At 46.5% G+C, this 26,354-nt stretch overlaps 1 protein-coding gene across 8 annotated transcripts in view; it reads left to right on the top strand.

Annotated features, from left to right (window-relative positions):
* The window catches only part of myo6a (myosin VIa), a 155,450-nt gene that overhangs the window by 108,980 nt on the left and 20,116 nt on the right, over positions 1–26,354 (top strand). For 2 of the 8 annotated variants that reach the window (XM_080289815.1, XM_080289816.1), the window contains exons 25-31: positions 639–789; positions 3,952–4,160; positions 8,243–8,321; positions 20,353–20,513; positions 20,678–20,716; positions 21,898–21,945; positions 24,230–24,268. In XM_080289815.1, the coding sequence (XP_080145941.1) occupies positions 639–789; positions 3,952–4,160; positions 8,243–8,321; positions 20,353–20,513; positions 20,678–20,716; positions 21,898–21,945; positions 24,230–24,268 (726 nt within the window). The remainder of the gene's footprint in view (positions 1–638; positions 790–3,951; positions 4,161–8,242; positions 8,322–20,352; positions 20,514–20,677; positions 20,717–21,897; positions 21,946–24,229; positions 24,269–26,354) is intronic. The other 6 variants (XM_080289821.1, XM_080289822.1, XM_080289818.1 and 3 more) reach the window with 5 other exon arrangements.

Raw genomic sequence — 26,354 nt, forward strand, 5'->3', positions numbered from 1 at the left:
CGCTCCACGCTGCGTCCCTCACTGCAGGATGTGCTGGAGAGTGTGATTACAGAGGCCGGGTGGGGGTGCGCTGATGACCGGCGGGAAGAGTTTGGGCACAAATTCAGATTGAGCAAAGCAACATGACAAGGTGACAAGCATGAAATGAGCATCGTCAAAGTGGAGGTGGCACAAAGTCCAAGTCTGGCACGTCATAAATATGGTTTCGGTCATCGCGTGAAGCCCAGGCATCCAAGTCCTGAACAAGACTTTACACACCTGCATCCATGAATCATGCTGCACACACCTGATTAAAATATCGAGTAAAGTGGTGACACGTGATTTTCAACCAAACTCCTCTCTTGAGTAAAAAGATGCAGTTTAAGTGTGATTAAAATGAAGAGCTGATCAGATGCAGGCGAGTGTGAGCGTTAAACAGCGCGTCATCAGAGAAACTAATCAAGTGTTGAAGCCCAAACTGTGATTGAGATTATTCTGCGAGTAATTAGCGAGCTCTGCAGCAGAGCTGACGGTGCTTCGCTGACTGCCAGGTGACGAGATTACCAGCGTTTAACAGCTGCCCGCTGTTAACGAGCCCCCCGGCGGTGCTCTCTCCCTCTGATGCTTTTCATTACTGAGGCCTTGTGTTTGTGTGGCAGGATCGACGGGTTAGTCAAGGTGCGTAACCTGAAGAAGAGGATGGACCGCTTCAACGAGGTGGTGGGCGGGCTCAAGGAGGGCAAGCAGGAGATGAGCAAACAGGTCCGGGAGCTGGACGCCGCCATCGACACCCTGATAGTCAAAATCAAGGTGGGTGTGGTGCATAGTTTGACCGCGCACTGAAAAAGTGCCATGTTTATGAGAAATGAGATGTATACAACATTTATGAGAAAAAAAGTTTGCAAATTTGGAACAAAAATTATCTTTTTTTGTAAATTTCCTTATTTTTTTCTTAGATAAATGCTTGCAAATTTGTTTTAAAAAGAGTCTTTGATTGAATGATTGAATGTGATTTGAGGAATTTTATCTGGTTATCTCGTTGATTCACAGGCACTCAGCCTCTAAAGTGACCCTCTCACTGTCATAATGGTATTTCCTGTTAAACTGGATTAAACGGTGTGCTTTGTCTGACTGTAACGTCACCTCCTCTTCTAAGATAATCTTACCCGTGGATGTCATAAATCCTGAACGTGCCGCAGTGGATTTTTTTTTTTTTTTTAATTTCCATAATTTAGCACACCGTAGCTTCCCTGTCACTTTTCTTCCTGGAGGGAAGTGGTGCAGGCGTGAGGCTGACAGGTGTTCACCGCGGTATGTGTCGAGATAAGAGGGACAAACGCCGGTGGAGGAAGTCTGACTGAAAGGCTCCCGTCACTTCAGACTCCGCCCCGCAGCTTTGTTGTGGAGTGACTGCTAGTTGGAGGAAAAGTGGTGCGGTGACAGCCAATGTTCCCTCTAATTTTTCATGTGTCTGAGTGAACACACAAGCTCCCTGAGCGGTGAGCAACAGCAGACGTGTGCACTGTGGTCACGCCGGCATCGAATCCATCCAAAGTTACATGGTTTATTAAAATAATCAAATTACAGCATTTACATTTATGTTAAACTACTTTTAATTAAGTGCTTTAGCCCACTTACAATGAAAATTAAAAACAATCTTGTTCATGACCTGTTTAGTATGTTAACACTATTGGAAGTAAAAATAACTTGAACTCCAATTTTGAAAACAAAATTTTCTTCTTCTTTTTTTTTTTTAAGTAAAGCTCTGACTTGTATTGTAAGTATGAGTCTGTGGTCTGGGAGAGAGTCCTGTAACTCTGTCTGCAAAATACAGTAAATAATGACCAATGTTGGGCAATTAATTATGTAGTTCTTCAAAAAGGGGTTAGGGTTTGCAAACAACAACGTTTCTTGCAGCTGTTTACCTAAAAATGCAGCCAAGGCATTTTTAAACAAACATTTCAAACTATTTACGGAACAATCAGGTGTTCTGCATCAAATTTGATGCCACACAAATCATTTGTGCCACTCCACAAAATAATTTCTGTCCACTATGAGATAAAGGAGAACAACAGCCTGATACCTGCAGGCCTGACAGCAGGACATGTGTCACTCCTGTAACATTCAGCAGTCGCCTCATTGTTCTGACACACACAACAAAACTATTGACTACACTACACACTAACTACACAAGATTTGCGGTAAACGTTGCTAATCTCTCACATCCCAAAACACCGTCACTCCTGAAACTCCCCCCATTCCCAAACAACTAAGTGCGATGTTGCCATATATTTTTATGATTGGTCGACATGGTACATTTTTCGACCAATAGGAAAGGGTGGGGGTTTTCAGTTTTGTTTTTGCTCGCAGGTGGTTTTCCTTATAAAACGCTGTTTTTACCGTTTCTTCCCGCAGTAAATATAAACAACGATAGTATTCAGGAAGAAAACCAAACATTGCATATAATTTTATCATAACTCTGGTTTTACGTGGCCTATCAACACAATTTCAAAAATGGTATAAAGTCCACACTTTTTCCATCAATTGTTCCGTCTGTCCTGCTCACATCTCCAATGGTTGTACACGTTGTCATTAACGTGCCAGCCACGCCGCTTTGCCAGCTAAAACACTGGTGTCAGCACATCAGGACGCTGTCATAGCCTGCCAACGATGTTGATTAGCTGCGTATATACGAATGTGAATCACATCATTGGCTGGACTATGGGATAAGGTGGCATCGTTCTAATCCCATACGCGCAGAATTGTTAAAGTTTTAATTTTTATTTCAATTCAGGTTAGATTTTTTTTGTGCGCAACGCAGATGTTCTGTGCTCAGAGACCAGCAGTGCGCAATTGTGCACGCGCACAGCTTAGAGGGAACATTGTTAACAGCAGATGCACATAAATATTCATCATCCTGAGACTCCAACGCGTTTCCCTCCTCTGGTTTACACGACCGCCCCGCCCCGTGTTTGTCTGTCAAATGTCAGATCGTGCCCCGATGACACCTGAACACGCCGTGACGGTGAACTGTGAGAATACCGACGCTTCCGAGGGAGTTTTTGTAGCCCTGGCAGAGACTTAAAGGCAGGCTTCTTCACTCTGTGATCACAGATATCAGATGTGGCCTACACGACCACCGGCTCAGCACAGAAACATAAACGTGTGTGACACGCTGCAGCTTAGCCACAACTCAATAACAGCATTTAGGATATTTATAATGAGCTGGATGAGCTGGGGTAAAATTCAACAGAAATAAAGTTCAGGGGTTTAATGTCGTATGTTTACACGAAGAAATAGACATTTACAGCAAGAAGATGGCAAAGTTACAACAAAAATTAAATAAAAGTGGCAAATTGAGTGAAAAATCTGGATATTTATGAGAAAATACTGGAAAATTAAATAGGAAAAATGTTTGTCATTCAAGTGAGTGATAAAATAATAATAAGCATTAAGTCCAAAGATCAGGAAAAGAAATGTATAAACAGACTCCAGTTTAGTATTTAGCAGGACTGACACCAAGACATCTGTGGAGTTTGGTTTGCTTTCCTGGGCTGCTCATTATTAGCTATCAAAGACTCCATTAAGAATATAGGTTTTAATTATTCATGCTGTTGTAGCTCCAGGACGCAGGGCCAGGGGTCTAAGCCCACTTACTCAGCAGGTCCTGGTCTGCCCAGGCCTCCTTCCAGCTGGATATGCATGAAACGTCCAGGAGGCATCAACCGAGCTCCTCGCCCTGTCTCTAAGGCTCCCTTCAGAGGAAGCTCGGTCACTATTCGTATCTTGTGGCTGGAGATGAGGGTGGAGGGTGGATCATAACCGCATTTCACATGCGTGATGCAGTGAAACAGATCAGCCTGCACAGATTCTCCATCCAGTGCTTTGAATCCGCACGGTCCAGATATCGGGATTGGTGCTTCCTTTTGTGAGACCTGACTGTAAGTGCAACCTTGTTTTTGTGCCTTGTAGACCACCATAATGGGCCGCATCGACATCGACCACGAGTACAAGGGCCTGGTGACCCGGTCAGAGAAGCTGCTGACCGAGATGCAGAAGAAGAAGAAGGAGGAGGAGGAGCGCGAGCGGCTGCGACGCATCCAGGAGGAGATGGATAGAGAGCGGAAGCGAAGGGAGGAGGAGGAGCAGCGCCGCAAGCAGGAGGAGGAGGATAGACGGCTGTAAGTGGGACGGGGGGGTTTAAAGTTGGAGTACTCGAATGTTTCTGGTCTCTTCACTGAAATACTTTTGTTTCGTTGTCGCAGCCAAAACGTGGAGAGGCACTCGTAGAAGTGACAAACACACTCAGACGGCTCGGCACAGATTTACAGCAGCGTTTACCACAGCAGTGTGTGTGTGTGTGTGTGTGTGTGTGTGAATTCCTGTCCATAAATACAGCAGGTCATTGAAAGGATTTAAGAGATGATGCCTTCAGGATGAAGATTTTGTTGGAAGTTTTTACTGTTACTGGGCTGCGTTGCCATGTAACCTTTAACACCTGAGGATTTAAAAATGGCAAAATCTAAATTTACATGTTTATATCGATTGGCTTCATGTTGGTTTCAGGTTTCAGGAGCCTTTTGTGTCCAGCTGGAGTTGTTTTAGTTTCCTGCTGTTTCCGAGTCTCTGTTTTAGCTCAGTTTTTGTTCTCCACCACCTTCTGTGAACGATGTAGGGTTTCTTAGCTTCACTTTAACACCACAGCTCTGCAGAATTAGTCTCAGGTTTGTGAGAGCCTGTCTTATAAAACACGCCAACTCCTCCTACACCATCAAACAACACTGGCACACAGGTGCATCTCAGGCCCCTGTATCCGATGCTATCATGTTATCAGATTGCTTAGCAACCACCAAGCAATGTGCTAAAGTGACCCACTTGTAGAGTTTATGCATCTCCTGAAAACCATGGTTTCACAAACAAACACACAGGTTATTAATGCTGCCTAGCAACCACCTAACAACCCACTAAAACACAGACCAACATTTCAAAGCGCAGCACTGACAGCCCCTCTGTGAGGTCATCAATAATTGCTTAAAAAAAGTGTTTTTTGCATCATTTGACAATAAGTGGGAAAGTCCACACAGGAAGTAAGATTTGGTCTTCCTGTGTGTGATGCGCCTAGTGGGTGGGGCTTTAGAAGATCTGCTTAGATTCAGCAACATCTCTTGTCGACAAGAGAAAGAAAATAGTTCCTTCATTTAATGTTTTTCAACAGAGGATTTCTGGGTCATGTTTTATTCTCAGTCTTCGCAGCTTACCACAGCGTGTGTGGTGTTGCACGCCATCTTCACACACACACACACACACACACACACACACACACACACACACACACACACACACACACACACACTCTCTCTCACTAAACAGCTGGAAATTACATCTAGCTCCTTATTTATAAGGAAGTCACTCTTTTTTCTTGGTAAGCTTTCAATCAGCTCAGCAGCACTGTCTTTATATGTACCTCTAAAAGCTAAAAGCTCATTTAATGTCACAGAAGCACAAAATGTGAATAAGCATGTTTTCAGACTCTTTTATTCTGACATGTGTCCTGCACAAGCATCACTGTGCAAACACAGAGATGTCTAGCGTAAGTTGCTCTGTGCCGGAGTTTCCCAAATTCACTGTGGTTACGAACATCAGTCACATGTCACGGTGGTTTCCATGCCGACCTCGGCTCATGCACCAGTCTCTTTCATCCGCAATATAAAAGCACACCACACACACAAGCACATCTTAGCTTAAAGCACAGAGCATAAAATTGAAATTAAGAAACAAAATCTGTATAAATATATAAGTATGTCCGTGCAGCGTCTCAGTGATCCAGGTCGAAGGCAGATGGACTTCTTTTAGCTTTCTGAAGATGTTTCACCCCTCAGCTGAAAGCCTTCTTCAGCTCTGAAAGCTCCAGTTTTCTTTCAGCTGAAGCACTTTGGACCAGATCATGGGGCGAGGGCCGGCTGCTTCCATTATACTGAAGTGAAGGCAGACACGTCTACCTCTGAAATCTCCAAAACTTGAACCAAAAGGAAAAGGGCATAAATTTGGAGTGAACTCTTTCAAAGTTCTGCTGTATTTGCATGGTCTGTAAAGATAAAATACAAAAAACAAACTTCATATTATACAGTTATCTTTAAACATCAGCCGGGCTTTAACACCTCCACCTGAATATCACACGTCCTTTAGAAAAGAAACTACAAGCTCTGTTTTATCTGCTTAACGTGCGCAAATACCAGCCGTCCTCCTTAAAAAGTTCATTCAAAGTTCAACAGCCCAGCTTCAGCACTAAACCTGCCTTTGGGGGCTCTGGCTGTGCAGGTAACCTCAGACTGCTGTCCAATCAGAGCTGTTACAGCCCTCCTCAGAGCGTCGTATTTGTAAGGCTGAGAAAACCATCCAGGAGTGACGACGCGCCGCCTCCCGCGCTCCGTTTTCACTCTTTATCCTTTTCCTCAGGTCTTTTTTGATGTTTAAGAGACTGCTGAGGATTTGAATCCATCACACACCCGCAATCGCTTACACGGAAAATTTCATTTCCCGCCTAGATTGTGGCATTCGTATTCCTCACACGGGTTTGTCCTCCACATTGCTGCTTGCAGCGGGATGGAAGGTCTTTTAGGAGGACTGATGGGGGCCATTGTGTTCGTCACAAACCACTAGCTGCTAATATAAGACATTAGAGACGACAGCCTGAATTTTATGGCCCTCTTCCCTTCACTTTATTCTCCTCCTCTGGCGAGTTATGAACCCCCAGGATTCACCTGAAGGTCACAGACTGAAGGTCATGAGAGCAGATCTCGTGCAGCCTTAATCCTTGTAGTATCTGTAAGAACACACTAAAGCCTGCCAGGTAATGAGAAACCAGAAACTTCTGTCTTGACGACGACTTGGAGCCCCGTGTTCTGTCATCTTTTTCCACACAAAGATGACGTTTCTATTTACGGCGGCCCGCAGCGTGTGCAGCAGCACAATAACCTTCAGGTCCTGCATGACTGGCGAGGACAAGCTGGAGGTAGTAAAGAGGCCAAAAGTCAGAGCTTTGGTGGTCTGATAGTTTTCCAGTGAGCGCACAACAGAAATAAAACGGCTGAGAGACGACAGGAGGAATCCATCAATCAGCAGATTTCTGAATATTCTTCATTCCACCTTCGTAAATGAGGTTTTTAAAATATATGCTTGACTGTGTGTCTTGTTTAAGTAATTATAAAGTCTTACACTGGGATTCTTTGTCTTTTAATGAGAGAGGAGAGTAGAGAGGTTTGCAGTTGCCTAAAGGCCACCTCAGCTAGGTGAGCTCTCACAGGAAGTCATTTCCAGCTCCGTGTTTTTTAATGACTCTGCTGGAGTAGCTTTGCATGATTCACAGCTTAGAATAATCCTCCTTTAATTTTTACTGAAAATTATATGAAACGAGCCATTCTTGCTCCTCGGTTTGTCAAGAAAACTTTCTTCTGATTAGCTGCCCCTCATAAAGAAGGAGGTGGGTGGGGCTTCTGTATCTGGCTCTCAGGATTTATGTGCACTTATCATCGAAACCTTGTTTAATAAAAATGTGTGACAGGAAACGAAGAGAAGCCAACAGGTCTGTTTTTCCACTTTAAATCAGATTTTTGTACAGAGCAACTTTTTGACGTGTAACCGAGTTTAAATGAAAGTAGGGTTTGAAATGATGCACCTTTCTTTGCTGTGCTAACTTAAACTTCTGATAACAAGTGGTTGGTGGAGACCAAATATGGGGCTAAAAGCACATTAGCTACAAAGCCACATGTTTTTACAGATCAGTAACCTGCAACAAACGTTTCAAAAAGCCTTTTAAAGGAAAATATTAATTCTGTTAGAAAATCATGCCTCTGGTAAAAGGTTTCAGCTGTTAATAATGGTCTTTACTGGGCCGAGTCGACGCTGCTGAAAATGTGTTGGTTGTGTTCGCGTTCATCCCCCTCCAAGCTGTTTTTACTCCTGTTACTAAAGCGTCAGAATGAAAGCTAGGAAAGCAGGTCTGGTTCTTCTGGAGACAAACAGAACAAGAGGCAGTTGGTGTCACACCGCAAATATTTCAGTGATTACATTCAGATCTGAGTATTTATGAGTGATTCATCATCGTCTGAGAGCGCTCAACATAACGGTGAACACACAGAGAAGCGCTGCACTTTCAGTCCCCCTCTGTCTCCTTTTCTCTGATGTTTTACTCTTCTTCCAAATGTGTTTTGCCTTCTTTCCGCTTTTCTGTCCTCATCTCTGCTTTTGTGTTTCGTCTCTGCAGGAAAGCAGAGATGGAGCTGAAGAGGAAGCAGGAAGAGGAGGAAAGGAAGAGGAGGGAGGAGGAGGAGAGGCGGATTCAGGTGGGTGTGTGTCGCTGCAGGCGGCCCGCAGACAGCAGAGCTCTGTTGGCCTTTGTTGTTTTTAACCCTGGAAGCTGTTTGCAGATGATTTACAGGACGGATCCTGCAGGTTAACAGTCCAGCGTCTATAAAAGGGGCTGTTTGAGTTTAGGTCTTCTATTTTAAATACATTCCAGAGTGTGACACCGTGATGAGTAACACTCTGCATTTTGGTACAACAAGAGGATGTGGATTCAGTTTGTTTCTATTTACAAAATGTGTCCTTTTTTTACAGAAAGGCACAATTAAACTTAATTAAACTTTTTTTTAACCTTTATTCATTCGTATAAAACGACACCAAACACAACAAAGTGCAACATGTGCAGATATCTTCACATAAATACGTTCCTAAATCAGTGCTCAGTTCCACCTTGGACATTTCTGTGTTACAAAAAGCAATGAAACTACCTTTTTTTTAAAAATGAAATCTTCTTTGATATGAAAATCCTGCAGGAAGTCTCCCCACAGAGGGGCCCTTCCCAGGTTTGAACCCACGGCCCTCGAGCTGTGAGGCAGCGGTGCCGACCGTGCAGTCTAAACACATCATTTCAGTTCAACCTGCGGGCATGTGAAACAGCTATTGTTTCTATGGTTACAAAAACACATTCAGACTTCAACAGGAAAATGTTGTTCAGATTTTGTTGTGATGAAAGAAAATCAGCAAATGTTATGTCTTATCACAATAAAAGGACCAGTTTTTCTATGTCATCCTCTTCTGGTGGAGCCCCACCAGCAGACTGGCTGCCCCTGCCTTGCTCTCTTGGGGGCTCTTCCTGTTATGTTTTATCCTCCCCACTGTCACAGAGTACTCCGTGTACTCCCCCCCCCCCCCCCTTTTTTTTTTTTTTTTGGTAGATTGTTTTGTTTTTAACAACTAGAACTGTACTTGTGTTGAACTTGGCCAGAGTCTCAGTAATGGTCAGTGCGTGTACAAATAATGTGTGAGAGCTGAATGCTCAGGTTCACTCTGTTTTTTTCTACTCTTGTCCCTGTGTGATGTCATACAGAGGGCATATCCCTAACATAGTGATCGTCTGCCCAAAGGGCTGGCCCAACTCCTGTTTTAAGAGGGGCAGCCAATCAAAAGAAAGTTGACTTAAAGTGGGGGGGCTAAAACAGCTCTTGCTGTGATGCAAAGCTGGTCTGTAGAGTGTAACTGAACCCTTCCGATAATTAAACTATTACAGGAGATGAACTGAAGTCACGCTATCACCATCATCATTTCGAATCCCACCTGATCTCAAACTCCTTAGCAGTTCTCTTTCATAGCATTCGTTTCGTGTCTCACTATGGGAATGCCTCCTGCGTGACCTCATCAGAAGCTCAAATACCATTACGCCAGCCCTTACAGGCTGGCTAGGTGACGCCTATGTCAGAAGGGGCCAGTGCCTCCCTATATAATAGGCTGACATAGCGTCAGATGTCATTCAAAAACCTCTTCTCGCCTCTCACCTGTAGACAACTGTGCTGTTGGGTGCTAAAGCTAAACTGCACACAGATTCGAGTGAACAACTCGGTCGCCGGGCGCTTTGTTACCAGCTTTTCAGTTGTCCACTAGCATACAAGCAGTAGCAATACTGTTCTGTGGCTAGTGCCGGTGCCAAGTAGCAATACTTTCACCCAGCGAAGTAGCAACACTTTGCTAATAAAGGTACCCCTAGCTTCACCATCAGGTAGCAATACCCTTCGACGCTAGCGGTTTTACACATTAGGTAGCAATACCTGTAGAAAAGTAGCAACACTTTTCACCCCACGTTAGCGAGGAATAGCAATATTCTCCGCACTCGGTGTCAGTCTCGCTAACGTGCGCGACCCTCTAGCTAACCATGGCTACGACGGCCAACGAAGTTGCAAAACTTTGTCCTTGCGGAAAGAAGATTTCTGCCTGAGATACACACCCCGTGTGTGCGGCATGCCTGGGTTTATCTCACGCTCAGGCTGCCTTGACACCTGCACATGACTGTATCCACTGCGCGGCTTTCCCAAGCAAACTACTCCGCCGCAGGCTAGCTCGCCAGGCTAACCTGTTGGGCGGCGACCCTTTGCTGTGTGAGGATGCTGCGGCGCAAGGAGAAACTGAGATGCCCGATGATTTGGCCGCAACGCCAGGGCCGAGCTGGGCAGAGGCAGACCCTCAGCCCATCACGACTGCTTTCCCGTCGCTGGAGGCACACGGAGATCGTGTGTTTTTCTGCGATGCTGGAGTCACCTGGGGAGGAGATGCTAACGAGGACGGAGATGAGTCAGCTGACTCTGAGCTCCTGCTGTCTGACGACGGTGAGGAGGAAGATTCCACCTCCTTGGCTAGCATCAGCTGGGCTGCAAAGCCCTCGGCTACCGGCGAGGTTGAAAAACCGACACCGCCGTCTCCCCTGGATCTCGACATGCAGGACATGTGCAAGTGCGCAGCCGCTAGGCTCAATATCCCGTGGCCCGCCATACAAACAGAGGTTGTAAAGTCTCGTTTTGACGGTAAGAAATTGCCGAAGGCGAAAAAGACGGGGAAGCATGTGTTGCCTGTTTTCCCTGAGCTACTCGATGAAATAGCGGTGACGTGGAAAGCAAAACCTTACAGCGAGAAACACCCCATCGTGGGGAGCTCCCTGCTGGATTGTGAGGGGATGGAGTCTATCGGCCTCCGCCAGATGCCACAAGTGGAGCCGTTGGTGGCGAGCCATCTTCACCCGAAGACGTCTCTGTACTCATCGGCTCCATCTCTCCCCTCCAAAACAGACCGCTTCCAGTCTAGCCTTACAGATAAGTGCTACAAAGCAGCGGCTCTGTCGGTAAGAGCCAACAACGCCTCTTCTATGCTAATGGATTACCAAGCTGAGCTAGAAGAGGACATGACAGCTAACCCAGATACCACAGTGTGGGAAGAAATCTGCGTTATAACTGACCACGTCCTCCGCCTCCACAAGATAGCCATACAGGCTACTGGGAGAGCCATGGGCCTCATGGTTCTTCAGGAGCTAGCATGCTGGCTCGGGCTCACCAACCTGACGACCAAGGAAAAAGAGGAACTCCTCAACACCCCTGTCGTCCCTCACGGTCTCTTCGGTGCAGCTTTTACATCCATGCAGAAGACATGTGAGTAGAAAAAGAGAGATGATGAGGCTCTGAAACTCTGCCTGCCGAGGAGGGCCCTGCACGCCACCCCAGCAGCGCTGCGCCAGTCATTCGCGCAGGCAGCGTCTCGCCCGGTCCCCGCTTTCAGGATTCCCAAAGTGCCTAAGACGCAGGCAGCCCCCAGGCTGCCCCCCAGGCTGCCGGGGCCCCTAAGAATCCATGGACTCAGAAGCAGTCTCCCCAGGCCAGACCTCAAGCGGCCCCTCCTCCTCCTCCCCCCGCTGCCGCGATCGTAAGGAGGAAGAAGCGGCCGGCCTGACAGCCTCTCCTCTAGGCGGGAGCGAACCCAGTTTCTCCCCTTCATGGGCCGCCCTGCCGCCTCCCAGCTCCGTTCCAGAGCAAGTTCAACGGGACATGTTCCACACAGAGTGCTTGACTCGGGCCGGCGTTCCTGTCACCAGACCCGCCAGAGGGAAAGAGAGCCAAAGTTTGCAGTGTTGTTTCACGAGCACTTCTCTCATGCATTCTGTATTAAAAAAGCCCCGACACGTGCATCCAGGCAGTTAGCCATCGAGTGTTGCAAAACACATGAAAAAATCAAACATGCTGAAAAACAGAGCACCGTCTGCCATAACGCAGCCCGTGGAGACTCGCGTTTCCACGGCTGTGATGATGCAGATGAGCCCGTCACCTCGCTCGCCTGTGACAGAGGTGATGGGACACCGAAATGGCGTATGTTTCGCGCTGCGACCACAAGGGGGCGCCAAAACGCCATATTCGGTGGAGTGGCCAGTGAGTGCTCTGTCTCTCCACATGAAGAGCTGGGCCACCTGCACTCAGTCAGCATGGGTGCTGAGGACATTGAAAAAGGGCTACAGGCTGCAATTCAGTGTCGCTCCACCACATTTCAAAGAAATCGTTTACTCTCGTGCTCTGGGTGAGTCTGCCAGTTTTCTCCTGGAGGAAATTTCCACCTTGAGAGACAAAGGAGCTATAAGAGTTGTCCCTCCCGAGGAAATGCACAGCGGATTTTATTCAAGGTATTTCCTTGTGCCAAAGAAAGGGGGGAGGGGGATGAGAGCCATTCTGGATCTCCGTGCCCTGAACCGGCATTTGAGGACATACAAGTTCAGGATGTTGACGCACGCCTCGCTGCTACGGTTTGTACGAGCGGGCGACTGGTTCACATCAATCGACCTGAGGAATGCTTATTTCCACATCCCCATATATCCCCCACACCGAAAGTATCTGAGATTTGCTTTCCAGGGGATGGCATACGAGTTTGTAGTCCTGCCTTTTGGTCTCTCACTGAGCCCAAGGGTGTTTGTGAAATGCACTGAGGCAGCAGTGGCCCCGCTCAGGAAAAAGGGCATTCGGGTGGCCACATACATCGACGATTGGCTGGTGGCAGCCCTAACCCGCCAGGGAGCGACTTGTCACACAAATGCTCTCATACACCATCTGGAGAGTTTGGGTTTCCAGGTAAACGTGGAAAAGAGCACATTGACGCCAACTCAATGCATTACTTTCATAGGGCTCAGCCTAGACTCCCTTCGGGTGAGGGCTTTTCTGTCGCCGGAGAGAACAGCGGCCATACAGTCATTCCTAGCACTGTTTCGCAGAGGCAACACAGTGACCCTCAAACAGTGCCAGAGGCTGCTCGGTCTGATGGCTTCTTCTCTAGTGGCGATAACACTGGGCCACCTGCACATGAGAGGCTTTCAGCGCTGGGTGGGCTCGCGGGGACTGGACCCTCACCGAGACGGCCACCGTCGCGTGAGAGTCTCTGCAGACTCTTCACTCGCTCTCCGCGAGTGGAAGTGGCCAGGTTTCTTGTCTCAGGGCGTTGCCATGGGGGCAGTTTCAGCCAGGAAGATGATTTCCACAGATGCCTCTCTTTCGGGCTGGGGGGCCACCCACGAGAGCAGAACAGTGAATGGGGAATTGGGCCCTCACATGCGCTCCACCCACATAAACTGTCTGGAACTGCTGGTGGTTCACCTGTCACTAAAACACTTTCTCCCTTGGCTGAGAGGTCATCATGTTTTAGTGAGGTCGGACAATTCCACCGTTGTGGCCTACATCAACAGACAGGGCGGTCTGGGGTCCCCTAAGTTACACACACTGGCACACAGACTGACAGTCTGGAGCAGTGTCCACCTGCTGTCACTGAGAGCAACTCACGTGCCGGGGATCTTGAACTTTGGAGCAGATCTTCTCTCCAGGGGCAACCCGCTGTATGGGGACTGGAAGCTTCACCCAGAGGTGGTGAAGCAGATCTGGCTGCGATTCGGTCAGGCGACCGTGGATGTTTATGCATCCAGGGCGAATGCTCAGTGTCCCCTGTTTTACTCGCTGCACGATCAGAGAGCTCCACTCGGGGTGGATGCTCTAGCTCATGAGTGGCCGAGAACCCTCCTCTATGTTTTTCCCCCAGTGGCCCTCATTTCTCCAACTCTGGCCAGAGTGAGGGAAAGAAGTCACTATATGATCCTGAAAAATCTCCGCCAGCCAGTGCTTCCCTGGCCCCGCACTGGCCAGGGAAGCACTGGCTGGCGGAGATTTTTCAGCAGCTGTGCGGCCCAGCTTGGCCGTTACCACTACGCAGAGACCTCCTGTCTCAGGCACAGGGGGAAATATTCCACCCCCACCCAGAGAGGCTAGCTCTATGGGCTTGGCCCGTGAGTGCCCGTGAGCTGGTGCTTAGAATCACAGGCCATCCCTTTTCAGTGCTCTGTGGCTGTGATTCTGTCATTTCTTCAGGACCTGATTGATAAGGGTAAAGCCTTCTCCACCATCAAGGTGTATTTGGCAGCAATTTCGGCCTGTCATATTGGTTTTGAGGGGAAGACTGTTGGCCAGCATCCCTTAATATGCCGTTTCATGAAGGGTGCACGGCGTAAATTGCCTACGTCATGGCCGTTGGCTCCATCGTGGGACCTTCCCACAGCATTGGCTGCGCTCTCCTGTTGCCAATTTGAACCCCTGGAACAGGTTGGGTTAAAATTTCTGTCCTTGAAGACGGCTCTATTAATTGCTTTAGCTTCTGCTAAACGTGTGGGAGAGATCCACGCTCTCTCAGTGCATCAGTCATGCATTCAGTTCTCCTCGGATAATACGAGGGTCAGTATGCGGCTCAACCCTGCCTTTGTCCCGAAGGTTGTCGGCACATGTTCCCCTATGGAACTGCCGGCCTTTTGCCCACCGCCTTCCTCCTCAGAGGAGCAACAGCGGCTGCATACCTTGTGTCCAGTCCGTGCTCTGCGCATTTACATGGACCGAACCCAGAGTGTCAGACGAAGTGACCAGCTGTTCGTGTCCTGGGCTAAACCACATATGGGAAAGCCTGTGTCTAAACAGCGCCTCTCCCATTGGATAGTAGGAGCAATTGCCCTGGCCTATACTAGCAGGGGCCTTCAGCCCCCTGCTGGCTTACGTGCGCATTCCACTAGAGGTCTGGCAACCTCATGGGCTCTCTTTAGGGGAGTTTCTATTCAGGAGGTGTGTGCAGCTGCATGCTGGACCTCACCTCATACATTTGCTAGGTTTTACAGGTTAGATGTGACAGCACCTAACCTAGCACATTCAGTCCTCAGTGCAGGTTCTTTCCGGGTGGGGGCCTCTCCCCTGTGAAGTGCTGTTGGGGACAGTTGTCTTCTTAACAGGCATGTCTGGCAATCCGGGAGTCAGTATTTCTCCCATAGTGAGACACGAAACGAATGCTATGAAAGAGAACTTAAGGTTATGTATATAACCCCGGTTCTCTGAGTAGCATGAGTGAGTGTCTCACCAGACCGCCCTCCTTGCTATGGAAGCGAGGAAGAGGTGGGCTTGTTTTGAATGACATCTGACGCTATGTCAGCCTATTATATAGGGAGGCACTGGCCCCTCCTGAAATGGGCGTCACTCAAATACCGTAATGGTATTTGAGCTTCTGATGAGGTCACGCAGGAGGCGTTCCCATAGTGAGACACTCACTCATGCTACTCAGAGAACCGGGGTTATATACATAACCTTAAGTTACTCTCTGTGAGAGAGAAACAAGGTTATGTTTCGGGTGTACTCACCAAATGTCTGCAGATAATGTTTCTCCGGTTTAAATTAAGGCCAGCAGTCGGGCTTGATGTGAAGCAGTTTTGTGCGCTCGGAGCTTTTGTGTCTCCATCCTCACAGATTTGTCTTTGCCGTACGGCTGAGTTACAGCCCTGAAATCCCTCCTGTGGAGCTCTGTTTTTGCTCTAATCCATTTCTGGCTGTTCTGGCAGGAACCCGGCTGCTCTTCATCTCTCTCCATCACACTCTCTAATGGTCCTCTCTGTCTTTCTGTGTCACAGAGAGGATGTTCACTAAGATCAGCTCAGCGCGGTTTAGGAGTTTTAGGGGTTTCGAGCTAGTTTAGTCCCACTTTAGGTGCAATTGAGGCTGACGTGTTAATTATTAAAGCATTAAAAAAGCAAGTGATGAACCGGGTTGTCTGCAAATAGCGGATTTTTATCTTTGCCTCCTTGTCACCACCACTCTCTGTCACAAAAGCACACACTCTGAATGGCCGTTGACATATGAAACCATTAATGACTATGTTTGAGTGAGAGGGTGAAGTTATCAAGTTATCAGCTAAGGCTGGTTAACTTGGTGGACACACTGCGTTGCAGAGATATCTGCTGATTGGGAAAAGATAATATCCTCGAGCACAGACTTCCTGGATGGTTTATTAGTACATTTAACTGCTTCAGAGTCACTTCTGGAGCCCCGAGTGGCCACTAAATGAACTGCAGCATTAATTATTGGACGAACTTAACAGCTGTGGTTTTTGTCGAGTTAGCAGAGGAGCTGAAGTCGCTCTGTGTGAGCAAACAGCTGCAGAATGAGGCAATACTGCATGAAGAGCCACGCTTGTACCAAGCTGAATAGCCTTTTGTAGATTAAAACATTTATCAGGGTGTAGCTTTGTTGAAATCATAAAGATTTGATGTTCCGAAGCAGAGCAAGAAACCAGAATGTGTTTATGTAACATCGCTAACACGCACACGTCCCACAACGCTTTACAAAACCCTGCATGCAGCATACAGGATGAAGAGAAGAAGCACTAAAACTTAAAAGAAGAAAAAGCAGCCGATGTCTCGTGGTCGTTCTTTTGGTTTTGAATATGAATGAGAATAAAGTGGGTTACAGACTCTGGTGAAGCAGACAGGAAGTTGCAGAAGACCAGCGGGAGAAATCCTGATTTAAGCCACCTGTTGACTGACAGGTGGCTGTAGCTAACTGAAATCCCTGAATTTGATGTCTTCAAGCTAATGTTGAAGCTTTAAAATGTCCAAAGCAATGGCTGACATCGCGGAGGAAAATTTTATTCTCTGTGACCGAAACTGTTGGTGTGGCGGAGTCAGCGAGGCTGCAGGTGGGTCAGACGTGCTTTTAAAGGCAGCTGTGACGCTTCAAACATGTGCGTCATGTGTTTTCAGACTGTGCAGGTTTCAAAATCTGCTCTTTGATACTCGCGCTCTCTGCAGATGGTGTGTGTGTGTGTGTGTGTGTGAGTGTGAGAGAGTGATAGCGGGTTTTATGGTCACAGGGTTTTATGTTTATCATTTAGCACATCTCCGTTTGGCCCATCTGTTGCCGTGGCGGCTGGTGCCTTCGGGTCCCCGGGGCGTCGACCTGGCCCGGATCAAGTGCAGATTTCGGCAGCTGTTCAGATCAAAGCTGTTGGCCGGCAGCCCAGATCCCCTGGGCTGGGTTACCCACAAATCTGCTGCACTTCCATCAACTTGGAGCTGTTGGGCTTCTCAGCACGTTCGCAATGCTCAGAATTTTCACGAGTCGCGCTGCCGAGTTTATCGGGCCTCAGGATCCTCTACGCTGTGAAGTTTGGGTCGTCAATCTGAATGTGAAGCGTTTAGAAGTGACATGCTGAGATCACATGACCCATCAGAGTCAAATCAAAGGGGTCTTACTGCAGCACATTCTGCTCCTCATTCAGCCATTGTGTCACTGTTCTTAGCTCAGCTGGTCAAAGGATCGATGAGCTCGACACAGCGAGGCGTCCATCCTCCGTCCACAGAGATCACTGCTGCTCCTCCGCTGTTGGTCAGAATTTGGTCAAACTTGCATGCAGTGGATCAAATCAGATGTGTCATTGTACAGGCAGTGACCTTGAAACTCCACCCACCTGCTGTTCAAACCTTGTTTTTATGACGGGCAGCCAATCAGAAGTAAGTTGACTTAAATCTGTGTTTTTTCATACACACACATCATAAACTCAGTCACAGACTTTTCTTCTGTTTTTGTTGTTGCTTATATGCAATATGAGCCGGGCACTGATGATGTGTGTGGTTTAAATAGGTGATTTCTAAAAAAGCAAACCCTTGGAGGTTTGTGAGAAAGGAGGAAACGATCCACAGAGGCTGAAGCTGATTTTTACAGCAGGCTGTGAACCTTTTTATTTCTGCTGTAATGCTGAACATGCTAACGTGGGACTCGCTGCTGGAGCCTCAAGTGGACATTAGAGAAACTGCACCTTTTGTTGTTTCAGTGTTGGCTTCATTTTTCAGCAACAGAGACATCGGCCTCTCCACTGCAGCTCCTCAGGTTTTTCTCCAGGTGTGCACTTTAATCAGTCCAAAACAAACAGACTGAAAAACACTAAAACTATTTTTTTTTAAAAACAGCATGTGGAGTACTCTTAAATCCAACTTGTCCCTGAAGCAGCTGACGACTGAATTCGCATTTAAAAATCCAGCTGAGGTCTGTTGGCTCCAAACCTTCAAATGTTTCACCATGAAGCAGGAACATAAACAAAAGGCAGCTGTGTAATAAATTAAAATGAGTATTGCGGATAAATCTGCAGCTGCTAAACTCAGAATATTCCTGGAGTGGTCTCATGTGAACAAAACTTGCTGCACTGCGACGTGGCCTCACAGAGGAGTTACCGCATGGAAAATGTGAAGGCTAAAGAATTCGTCCACATCTTAAAGAAAGATGAACTTCAGTTAATGAAGTGATGGCCTTCAGATCCCTGCGACCTTCCTTAGCCAGTCAAGGAGCCGTTTCCCTTGATTCATGATGGAAAATGGAAGCCAGAGCATTAATCATCCAGTTTAGCGCCGCCCCTCGTTTGCCACCCCTTGTTCCTGCTTTAATGAGCAGCTCAGTCGGTGATTATTGGACTGTGTTAGCATTGAGCAGTGATACGAACGGCTGCCTGATTAATCAAAGCTTCATAATGATCGTCCAATCAGGAGAAGATGACATCATCTTTCTTCTGAAGATTGGGAAGGTTTGCCCACACATACGTCAGAATGGCTTCAGTGAATCAATGATGACAAAATAAAATTTATTTTGATTATTAGAAATAAAAGGAGCTAAAAAAGATGAACATGCACTAAGGAATCGAAATAAACTCTATAAATGTAAAAATAATTTGCTTTGGTTTGATGTTACAGCAAAAAGACTAAAAGCAGTCATTATTTTAATGATTTAAATATTTTTCCATAGTTTTTCAATAAAATTGCAATCCTGTGCTAACCTGCAGGAGGCCGGCGATGTGTGAAATCATTTTGGTGACGCTGTGCCATCTAAATCCTGTTTCCCTGCAGACGTGTTCAGAGTGTCCTGATGGACGAGCTCGGACAGGTTTGATGAAAATCGTCTGTGATTAAAAACAGGCGTTGTTTGTAGGTTTTTTGTTTGTTTGTTTTTTACAACTTTTCGATAATGAGTTATTCATTCTGGAAGCTTGAACTGATTATTATTTTTATTATTAACTGAACACAAAAAAACGAAAACCTATGTTTGACGCACCCACAGAGCGGCACACAGCTCGATTCGTGTTTGTTTTCCTCGTTCTGTGTTTTGACAGCACACAGCTGAATGAATGCAGCGTCTCAGCGTGTCTGTGCAGACACTACTCTGTGCAGACAAAACTCACTGAGGCACGTTTTCCAGCAAGTTTCAGGCTCATGCAGATGGAGGATATCTGGGAGAAACTGCAAAACCAGGAGATGCACAGAAAAACTCTGGAATAATGGGAATGTTGGATGAGAAGACCTGAAACTGGATTTGTCAGAGATGCTTCAGAGGAGCTGTGATGAAGGCCAGAAGGCCTAAATGTTAGCATGTTTGTTGGTGTGAGCAGGAAGTGGTTTCCTGTAGGTTTTTGTCAATGCTACTTTTTTCATTATTATTCAGCATCGGAATGACACAACTCTGAAATTCGCATCCTGCTTGTCAGTGGCAAGTGGCTGGAGGTTGCTCGGTGAAATCAGTTGCAAAAACCAGCAAGTTGCCAGAATCATATGTAGTTTGTATGAACCTGGTCTGCAAACACTCTCAAAATAGTCTCCAAGCTGCAGTGAAACCATGAAAATCAACCAGAGGATTCTGGTTCATCAGAGAAGTCTCTGATGAAAAGTCGGCATGTTTGCTGACACGAGCGGAATAAAGTGCTGAAGCTGAGATCTATTAGCGTTTGTGTCACCGCTGCATATTTACCTTCAGCACTGTAACTGCATGAGCCTCCGCCTTACTCCATCCTGTCAAGCCATCTGACGTCGCCACACTGCGACATCAGATGGCGTCTATCCTGATCTCTAAGAGTCCCGTCTCCTCACCAGGTGAACGTAGCAATTAGTCGTTTTGTGTGCTGCTGCAGTTTTTCTGATGTTTTGCAGCTGAAAGCGTTTGCACGCATGAGCAGCTGAACCTTCCTGCGCTGATGCAGCATCGCACGCCAGCCGTGCCGCAACGAAGCTGGCAGACATGTTCGTACCAGCAGATGGTTGACAAAGTGGGAGCGTTCAGAAAGTGAACTGAAAGCTGGCTACAGCAGCACTTCCAGTCGTGAACATATGTTAACTGCGGCGGAGATGCGCCAGGTGTGCTGTGACTGAACGAGAGCGTGTGTGTGTGCTCGGTGTGTGTGCAGATGGAGATGGAGCTGCAGCTGCAGGCGGAGCGTGAGGAGGAGGCCGCTCGGCAGGCTGTTCTGGAGCAGGAGAGGAGGGACAGGGAGCTGGCGCTGAGGATCGCCCAGAGCGAGGCTGAGCTCATCCCCGAGGAGGTGGCCAACGACTCGGGCCTGCGCAGGTAAGCCTGAGTTTAAGGAGACCCTCTGCGACGCGTCTTCACGGGACGGAGACGTCTTTGAATGCCGCTCGGACTCGTCCTGGAGAAACCATCGTTTCCCTCTGATCCTGAGTTTAATCATTTTCTTCTTCTTTGTTTTCTTTTTGTTTGTTTTTTCCTCTCAGTAACGGCTCCTCAGTTCCATCGTCCCCAGAGCGATCAGCGTAAGACCCGTCGATTCTTAACCCTTTAATTTAACCCCCTCACTCCCACACACCTGACCTTTGACCTTTCAAACCATAACAAACCCTCTGCATGCTGTAACAATCTGCCAGCCCGGCTCTGCCCTCTGATTCCAGCTAACGGATGCATCAGTTTGAACACAGTGACTTTTATTAACTTACATTTAAATCCAGATATGAGCACCAGGTTTGATTCTCACCCACCAGAAACTCGATCCAGGCTCAGGTTTATCAGACTTCTGAGGGTTACGACCTTACAGCCATAGAAAGAGACAAAGTAGAAGTAAAATACTCCAAACATGCACCCCTAGATCTATACTAGGATCCATACTCTGTAATTAAATAATTCAAAAGCTATAAACCTGGAAACGCTAAAAGTGTTATTACTTTTAATAAATAAGTAATATTGGTGTATTTTCATTGATATATACTGATATTTATATTTGATGTTAGACAGTTTTAAATAAAAGAAATCAAAAAGAAACGTTAATAATTACCAAACAAAGGGGGAAAAAAGCAGAAGCTTCAGCTCATTTTTTTTAATGCACAAAATAATAACATTTTAAGAACTCACACGTTTAAAGGATAATTTTAAAAAAGCTGCCACGTTGGTCACAAAGATTCTTACAGAAACACGTCGCTCATCGCTGAAGATCTGCAGTCATGTGGTTCAATTTCAGACTTTAACTTTCAGTGCAGTAACATTTCAGGAATAAGTCACCCTTCATACACGGATCAGAGGTCAAAGGTTAACTGGAGAATTGATTTGGAAGTGGCTTTCACAGCCAGCTGAGGTCAGTCTGCTAGTTATTGCAGCATAGATGAAATAAAACAGCGAGAGGTAATTCAGGTGATTTTAATCTTCTGTACAAAAAAAGAAACGAAAACTTAAATGTGCAAAAATCTCTGCTCTCTAGCCCCACCTCTACTTCACCTCCAGATCATCAAGATGCATCTGAAAGCAGGCTTTAGTCCAGATTAGTTTTCCTTCAGGTGTGACTTTCAGGAGTTTGATGAATCTGAGGCCTGTCCTCAGATCACAATTTGGAAGGAGAATGATTTCCTGATGAGCCTCGGGGGAAGGAATCACCTTCGCCTCCCTGATTGCTTTGTTATGTTGTGCTCTGCTGCTCCGTTATAATCCTGTAATCCTCTGTTTACAGCGCTGCCGCCGCTGCTGCTGCCTCCCCAAAGCTCAAGAGCTTGACCATGTAGGTTTCCTGTCACACCACACGCCTCAGACAGCTTCAGGGCACCGTGCGACGCCGCCGTGCGCTCACAGCGGCGAATCCAGACATAAAGCACTCGGTGTAGCCTTGGCCTCGATCACTCTTCTCACTTAGCCTGAAGCGACACGTCTCTGTGAAAGTTGAAATTGATGCTTCACGCCGTGACTCGGCTTTGTTAGTGGCTACATCAAACTGTTTGACCTCCCTAGAGCGCTGCGTCACAGAGCTTTGCACTGCGGGTGGATCGGCCACGTAGACCCGGCCTCTCTGTTCGGGTTCTGTTCTCCACATCACCGAGTAAAACCTGCACATGCATCAGTGTTAAAGATGTAGATTTGAAGAAAAGAGTCATCACAGACATTCAGACAAAAGAATCAAAGGCAGACATTGAAACCTCTGAGCAGGGCTGCCATGATCAGTTTTATCTCAGGTTGATCTGGACATAAAAATATGACTTTAAAAGAATAAAACTTGGAGGATGTCTTTCTTTAAGTACTTAACACCTACAAAAACGTACAAAAAGTGTGAGTGCGTAAACACGCCTGACCTCACTGTGTGAGAAAACAGCTGATTTACAGCCTGAGATGTCTGGAGAAGAGCGAGTGAGTTAAAGGCCCTGTATGTGGTTGTTTCTACACATCAGTCTGTGTCAGAGCTCATAGATCCAAATGAAAGACATTAAAGTGTCAGTTATGAACTTAAACATGTACTCTTTCCTTTCCCTCACCTCCTTTCTTTTGGCATCCTTGCCTCCTTCCTCCCATTCCTCTCACCTGACTTCCTGTTTCTCTCCTTTTGTCTTCTGGAAGTTTAAATTCTCTTAAATGTGTCGGCTGTGTGCGTTTTGATTCAGAGCAGCTGTACTGGCAGTCCGCATCATGTTTCATGCTCAATAACTGTGAAGTTAAGTCATTTATTTTCTAAGCTAAGCTCATCTTCTCATGGCTCCAGGGCACCTGAGTAGGAAGGAAGTGCAGGCGTCACTGTCATGGCCTCTGATTTGTTGCCAGTTGAACCTCTGGACTCAGCGTGACAGCGTTTAGTTAATGGCTCAGCGGCCGCATAATGACGCCCGCTGCACCTTTTTTTGCTTTCTTTTAACTACAGCAGCTGCTTCCTGCCTGATTTCACCTTCCTCCGTTTAATGCCTAATAAGGACTCGTGTAAACATCACAGGAGCGTCGTTAATGGCTCGCACGCAGGAGGAGGCTCGGACCATTAAACGTGTGACCAGAGACGACATAATGAATACATGTTTCTGAAGTGAACGAGGTCGTCCGTGCACAAGCTTATCATGTTGGTAATGAGAAGAATTATCAGATGAAGGTGGAGGTCTGCAGGCTCGCAGGCTTCAGAGCTTCTGCAGTCAGAAAGCCGAGCTGTGGGCGGCACCGTAGGGACCTTTTTTATAACGTGGACAAAAAGAAAGTTTAATTGTAACAAACAGGACAAGTAACGTCTCCGTCACACTAGAGTGAAAATACCACAAAGAATTGGTCGAAGCTGAGGTCTCTGATGTCTCAGCCTAATGGGAGTCGACCTGTCTCCAAACAGAAAGCTACCTTTAGCTGCTCCTTCATTCAGCGGCGTCGCCCAGCAGGTAGCTCTGCATGTTCGATTTGCTAGTTTTTACATTACATGCTCCTCCCGTCTTCTCACGGGATCTTTCGCTTGTAGCCAGTAATGTCTCCAACCGATACCGGTTTGTCACTCTTAGACCAGTTTAAGAAGGATTTTAGATGGTTGCTGTGTGCAACGACAGAAGACTCCACTCGGATGTTTATGTTCCTGTGTGAAAGCAGCAGAATTGAATTTCTGTGTATGCAAACAGCAACAGACTTGCGATATTCCCAGATTTATCCCAGTTATTATTGATCACGAGACGACATTCAGTGGTCCAGACCAATAGCAGACTGACTGTTGAGTGGTTGCAGACCTGCTCCCGGTCTTTAAAGGCATCGAGATCACATGATCACTGCACACAGTGTGACTGTAGCATGAGCTTCTCCTCCGTTTCTGATCATCTGTGAAGTTACGAGAAGTGTGAACAAGTGTTGTCGTGTTGTAGTTTCAGCTGTTTAAAAATCGAAGTGCATGAACACCAACTTCTGTTTTTCCTTCTTCTTCTTCTTCATTTTTAACCCTCTCTTTGTTTTCCTTTCACTTACCTGCTGTCCCTGTTTAGTGAAAAAGATGGTGATGAAGTATTTTGTAGTAAATGTCTCGGCAGCATACTAACAGTTTATCCTAACATCGTGCTTTTTAGGGAGGAAATGGCGAGGGAAATGTCCGAACTTCTGGCTCGGTGGGTAGAAACCGTCTATGTGGATCACACCTCAATGACCAATCAACTCACTCTTTGATCAAAGTTAATAGAAAATTTTAATGAGAATTGAACAAAAACTAAAACTGAATCATTTTTTGATTGTTGATGATCAAAAGTAAATTGAGCAGTGTTGATTACAGGGTTAATAATAACTATTTAGCCTCCACTGTAAAGAACATGATTTATTTTTCTTTTGTGATTTTGAAAGTCGGCCGTGTACACGGGGACGCCGTGGCCCGTTAAATGTCACCCAGCTGTTATTTCCCGCCTCCATCGCCCGGCCGCCGCAGAGGCTCCAGCTGCTCCTGTTTTTAAGATTTTACAGATAAAAGCTGTAACTTTCAGAAAAATGCAGAGTTAGTGGAGGATTTTATGCTGCTGCTTATTAAAAGTCCAGCTCAGCTTTAAACGTTGAAATGTTCACTTCATCATTTCAGAGACAAAATGATTTTGATCTAAATTTCTTTACTGTCCTGATATGTTAATGATAATAATATTTATTTGGAAATGTAAATATTTTCCTAGTTTTTAAAAAAAAAAAAAAAATTTACTAAGAAAACCTTTTTAGATGTTTTGGATTTTTGGAAGCAAATAAAAAGTAGTTTGTTTTCTCTCAAAGCGCTGTTTTAAAACAGGGTCCAAATGCTTTATTTCCAACAGTTTTTTTTCTTCTAAATTCAAATTCGAATTTGAATATTGTCTCTTCAAGATGTTATAGAGGCGATATGTCTAATATGGTTAGAAAACCCACCCACTTACTCTCTAACGAGGGGCAGCCAGTCAGAAGAATGTTGGCCCAAAGTGGGAGGAGCTAAAATGTTGCAAACAGAGGATGAACCAAAGGGCTGCTCTATTGGAGTCCAGGAATAAAAACATGGAGCTGGGAATGAGCCGAATAAATCTCCTTCAAGGTTTTTCTCTTTGGTCTCTGACTGGATGTTAAAAGGAGGGTGATGCGTAGCAAACAGCTGAGAGCACAGTCAAACCTGGACCTATGAGATAAGGACACAGTGCATGTGCTCCGGCAGGTGCTGCTCAGGTGGTACACCTTTTGATCCTAATGCTGGAAAGCATGCAGTACAGAGTTCCAGATCTTTGTCTTCAGCCACACAAACAGCTTTTTTCTGTAATTACCTCTGCAGATGAAACACAATTGAAACACACTTTGAAACACATGCTCCTTTGAAGGAGCAACTCGAGTTCCAGTGATTTACTGCCCAAAAATGTAAAGCCATGACTTTAATAGAGATTTAGAGTTCAAATTCTTCCTCCTGAAACTCCACCACAGAGAGTTATTCCACCTTTAACCTATAGCAGGTTAAACTGCCGGTCCCGTCAGATTACTGCGAGCATACGCTGTTTTCTGCCCGTGTTCCTGTCAGCATCCCCGCTGCTGTGAATGAGTGATGTCAGCTGAAGCCGTGCCAGTCCCTGCTTCCCGTGTTCGCCTGTCTGCGGTTAATTGGCGACAGGAAGCAGGGGAAGAAGGTGACTGCAGCGCTTGGCCACTTAGCACGCCAAAGTCACCACGTGCTTGTGAAAACACGCTCAGCAACCCCGGGTCTGAGGCCCAGCTCGGGCTAAACATGAGATCCAATAGGATTAGAGGAGCAGCGGGGTCCCGCCTCCAACTTCCCGGCGTTCTAAAAAGGGCAAATCCAGGTCACGGATTAATCAGGCCTGTCAGCAGCGCCGCAGAGGAGCGAGCAGCTGGAGGGTAGCCGCTGTTCTCTGCTGTCAAACGGTCATTCATAATTTAACAGAGCGAGCCGTCACGCTGTGGCGGCCACACGCCGACACAATGGAGGTGCTGTGTGGCTTCCTAGAGACTGAAACAGCATGCATTTTAATGATGTACTCACACCTTCTGTTCTTCTGGTCCTCTCCTTCTTTATAACGCTGCTGTCTGACACCCTCAGTCCTCCTCACCCTGACGTTCATAATGAACCAGCAGCTGTTTAAAGAACGTGGCGCTGCTTCTGTTCCTCGTGGAAAACTGGTTCCTGTCTCACCTGGTGACTTTCACCTGGGTGGAGTTTACTATGTGGGATGCGTCACTGACTGT

The sequence above is a fragment of the Astatotilapia calliptera genome, chromosome 15 (assembly GCF_964374335.1).
Source record: "Astatotilapia calliptera chromosome 15, fAstCal68.1, whole genome shotgun sequence".
NCBI lineage: Eukaryota > Metazoa > Chordata > Actinopteri > Cichliformes > Cichlidae > Astatotilapia > Astatotilapia calliptera.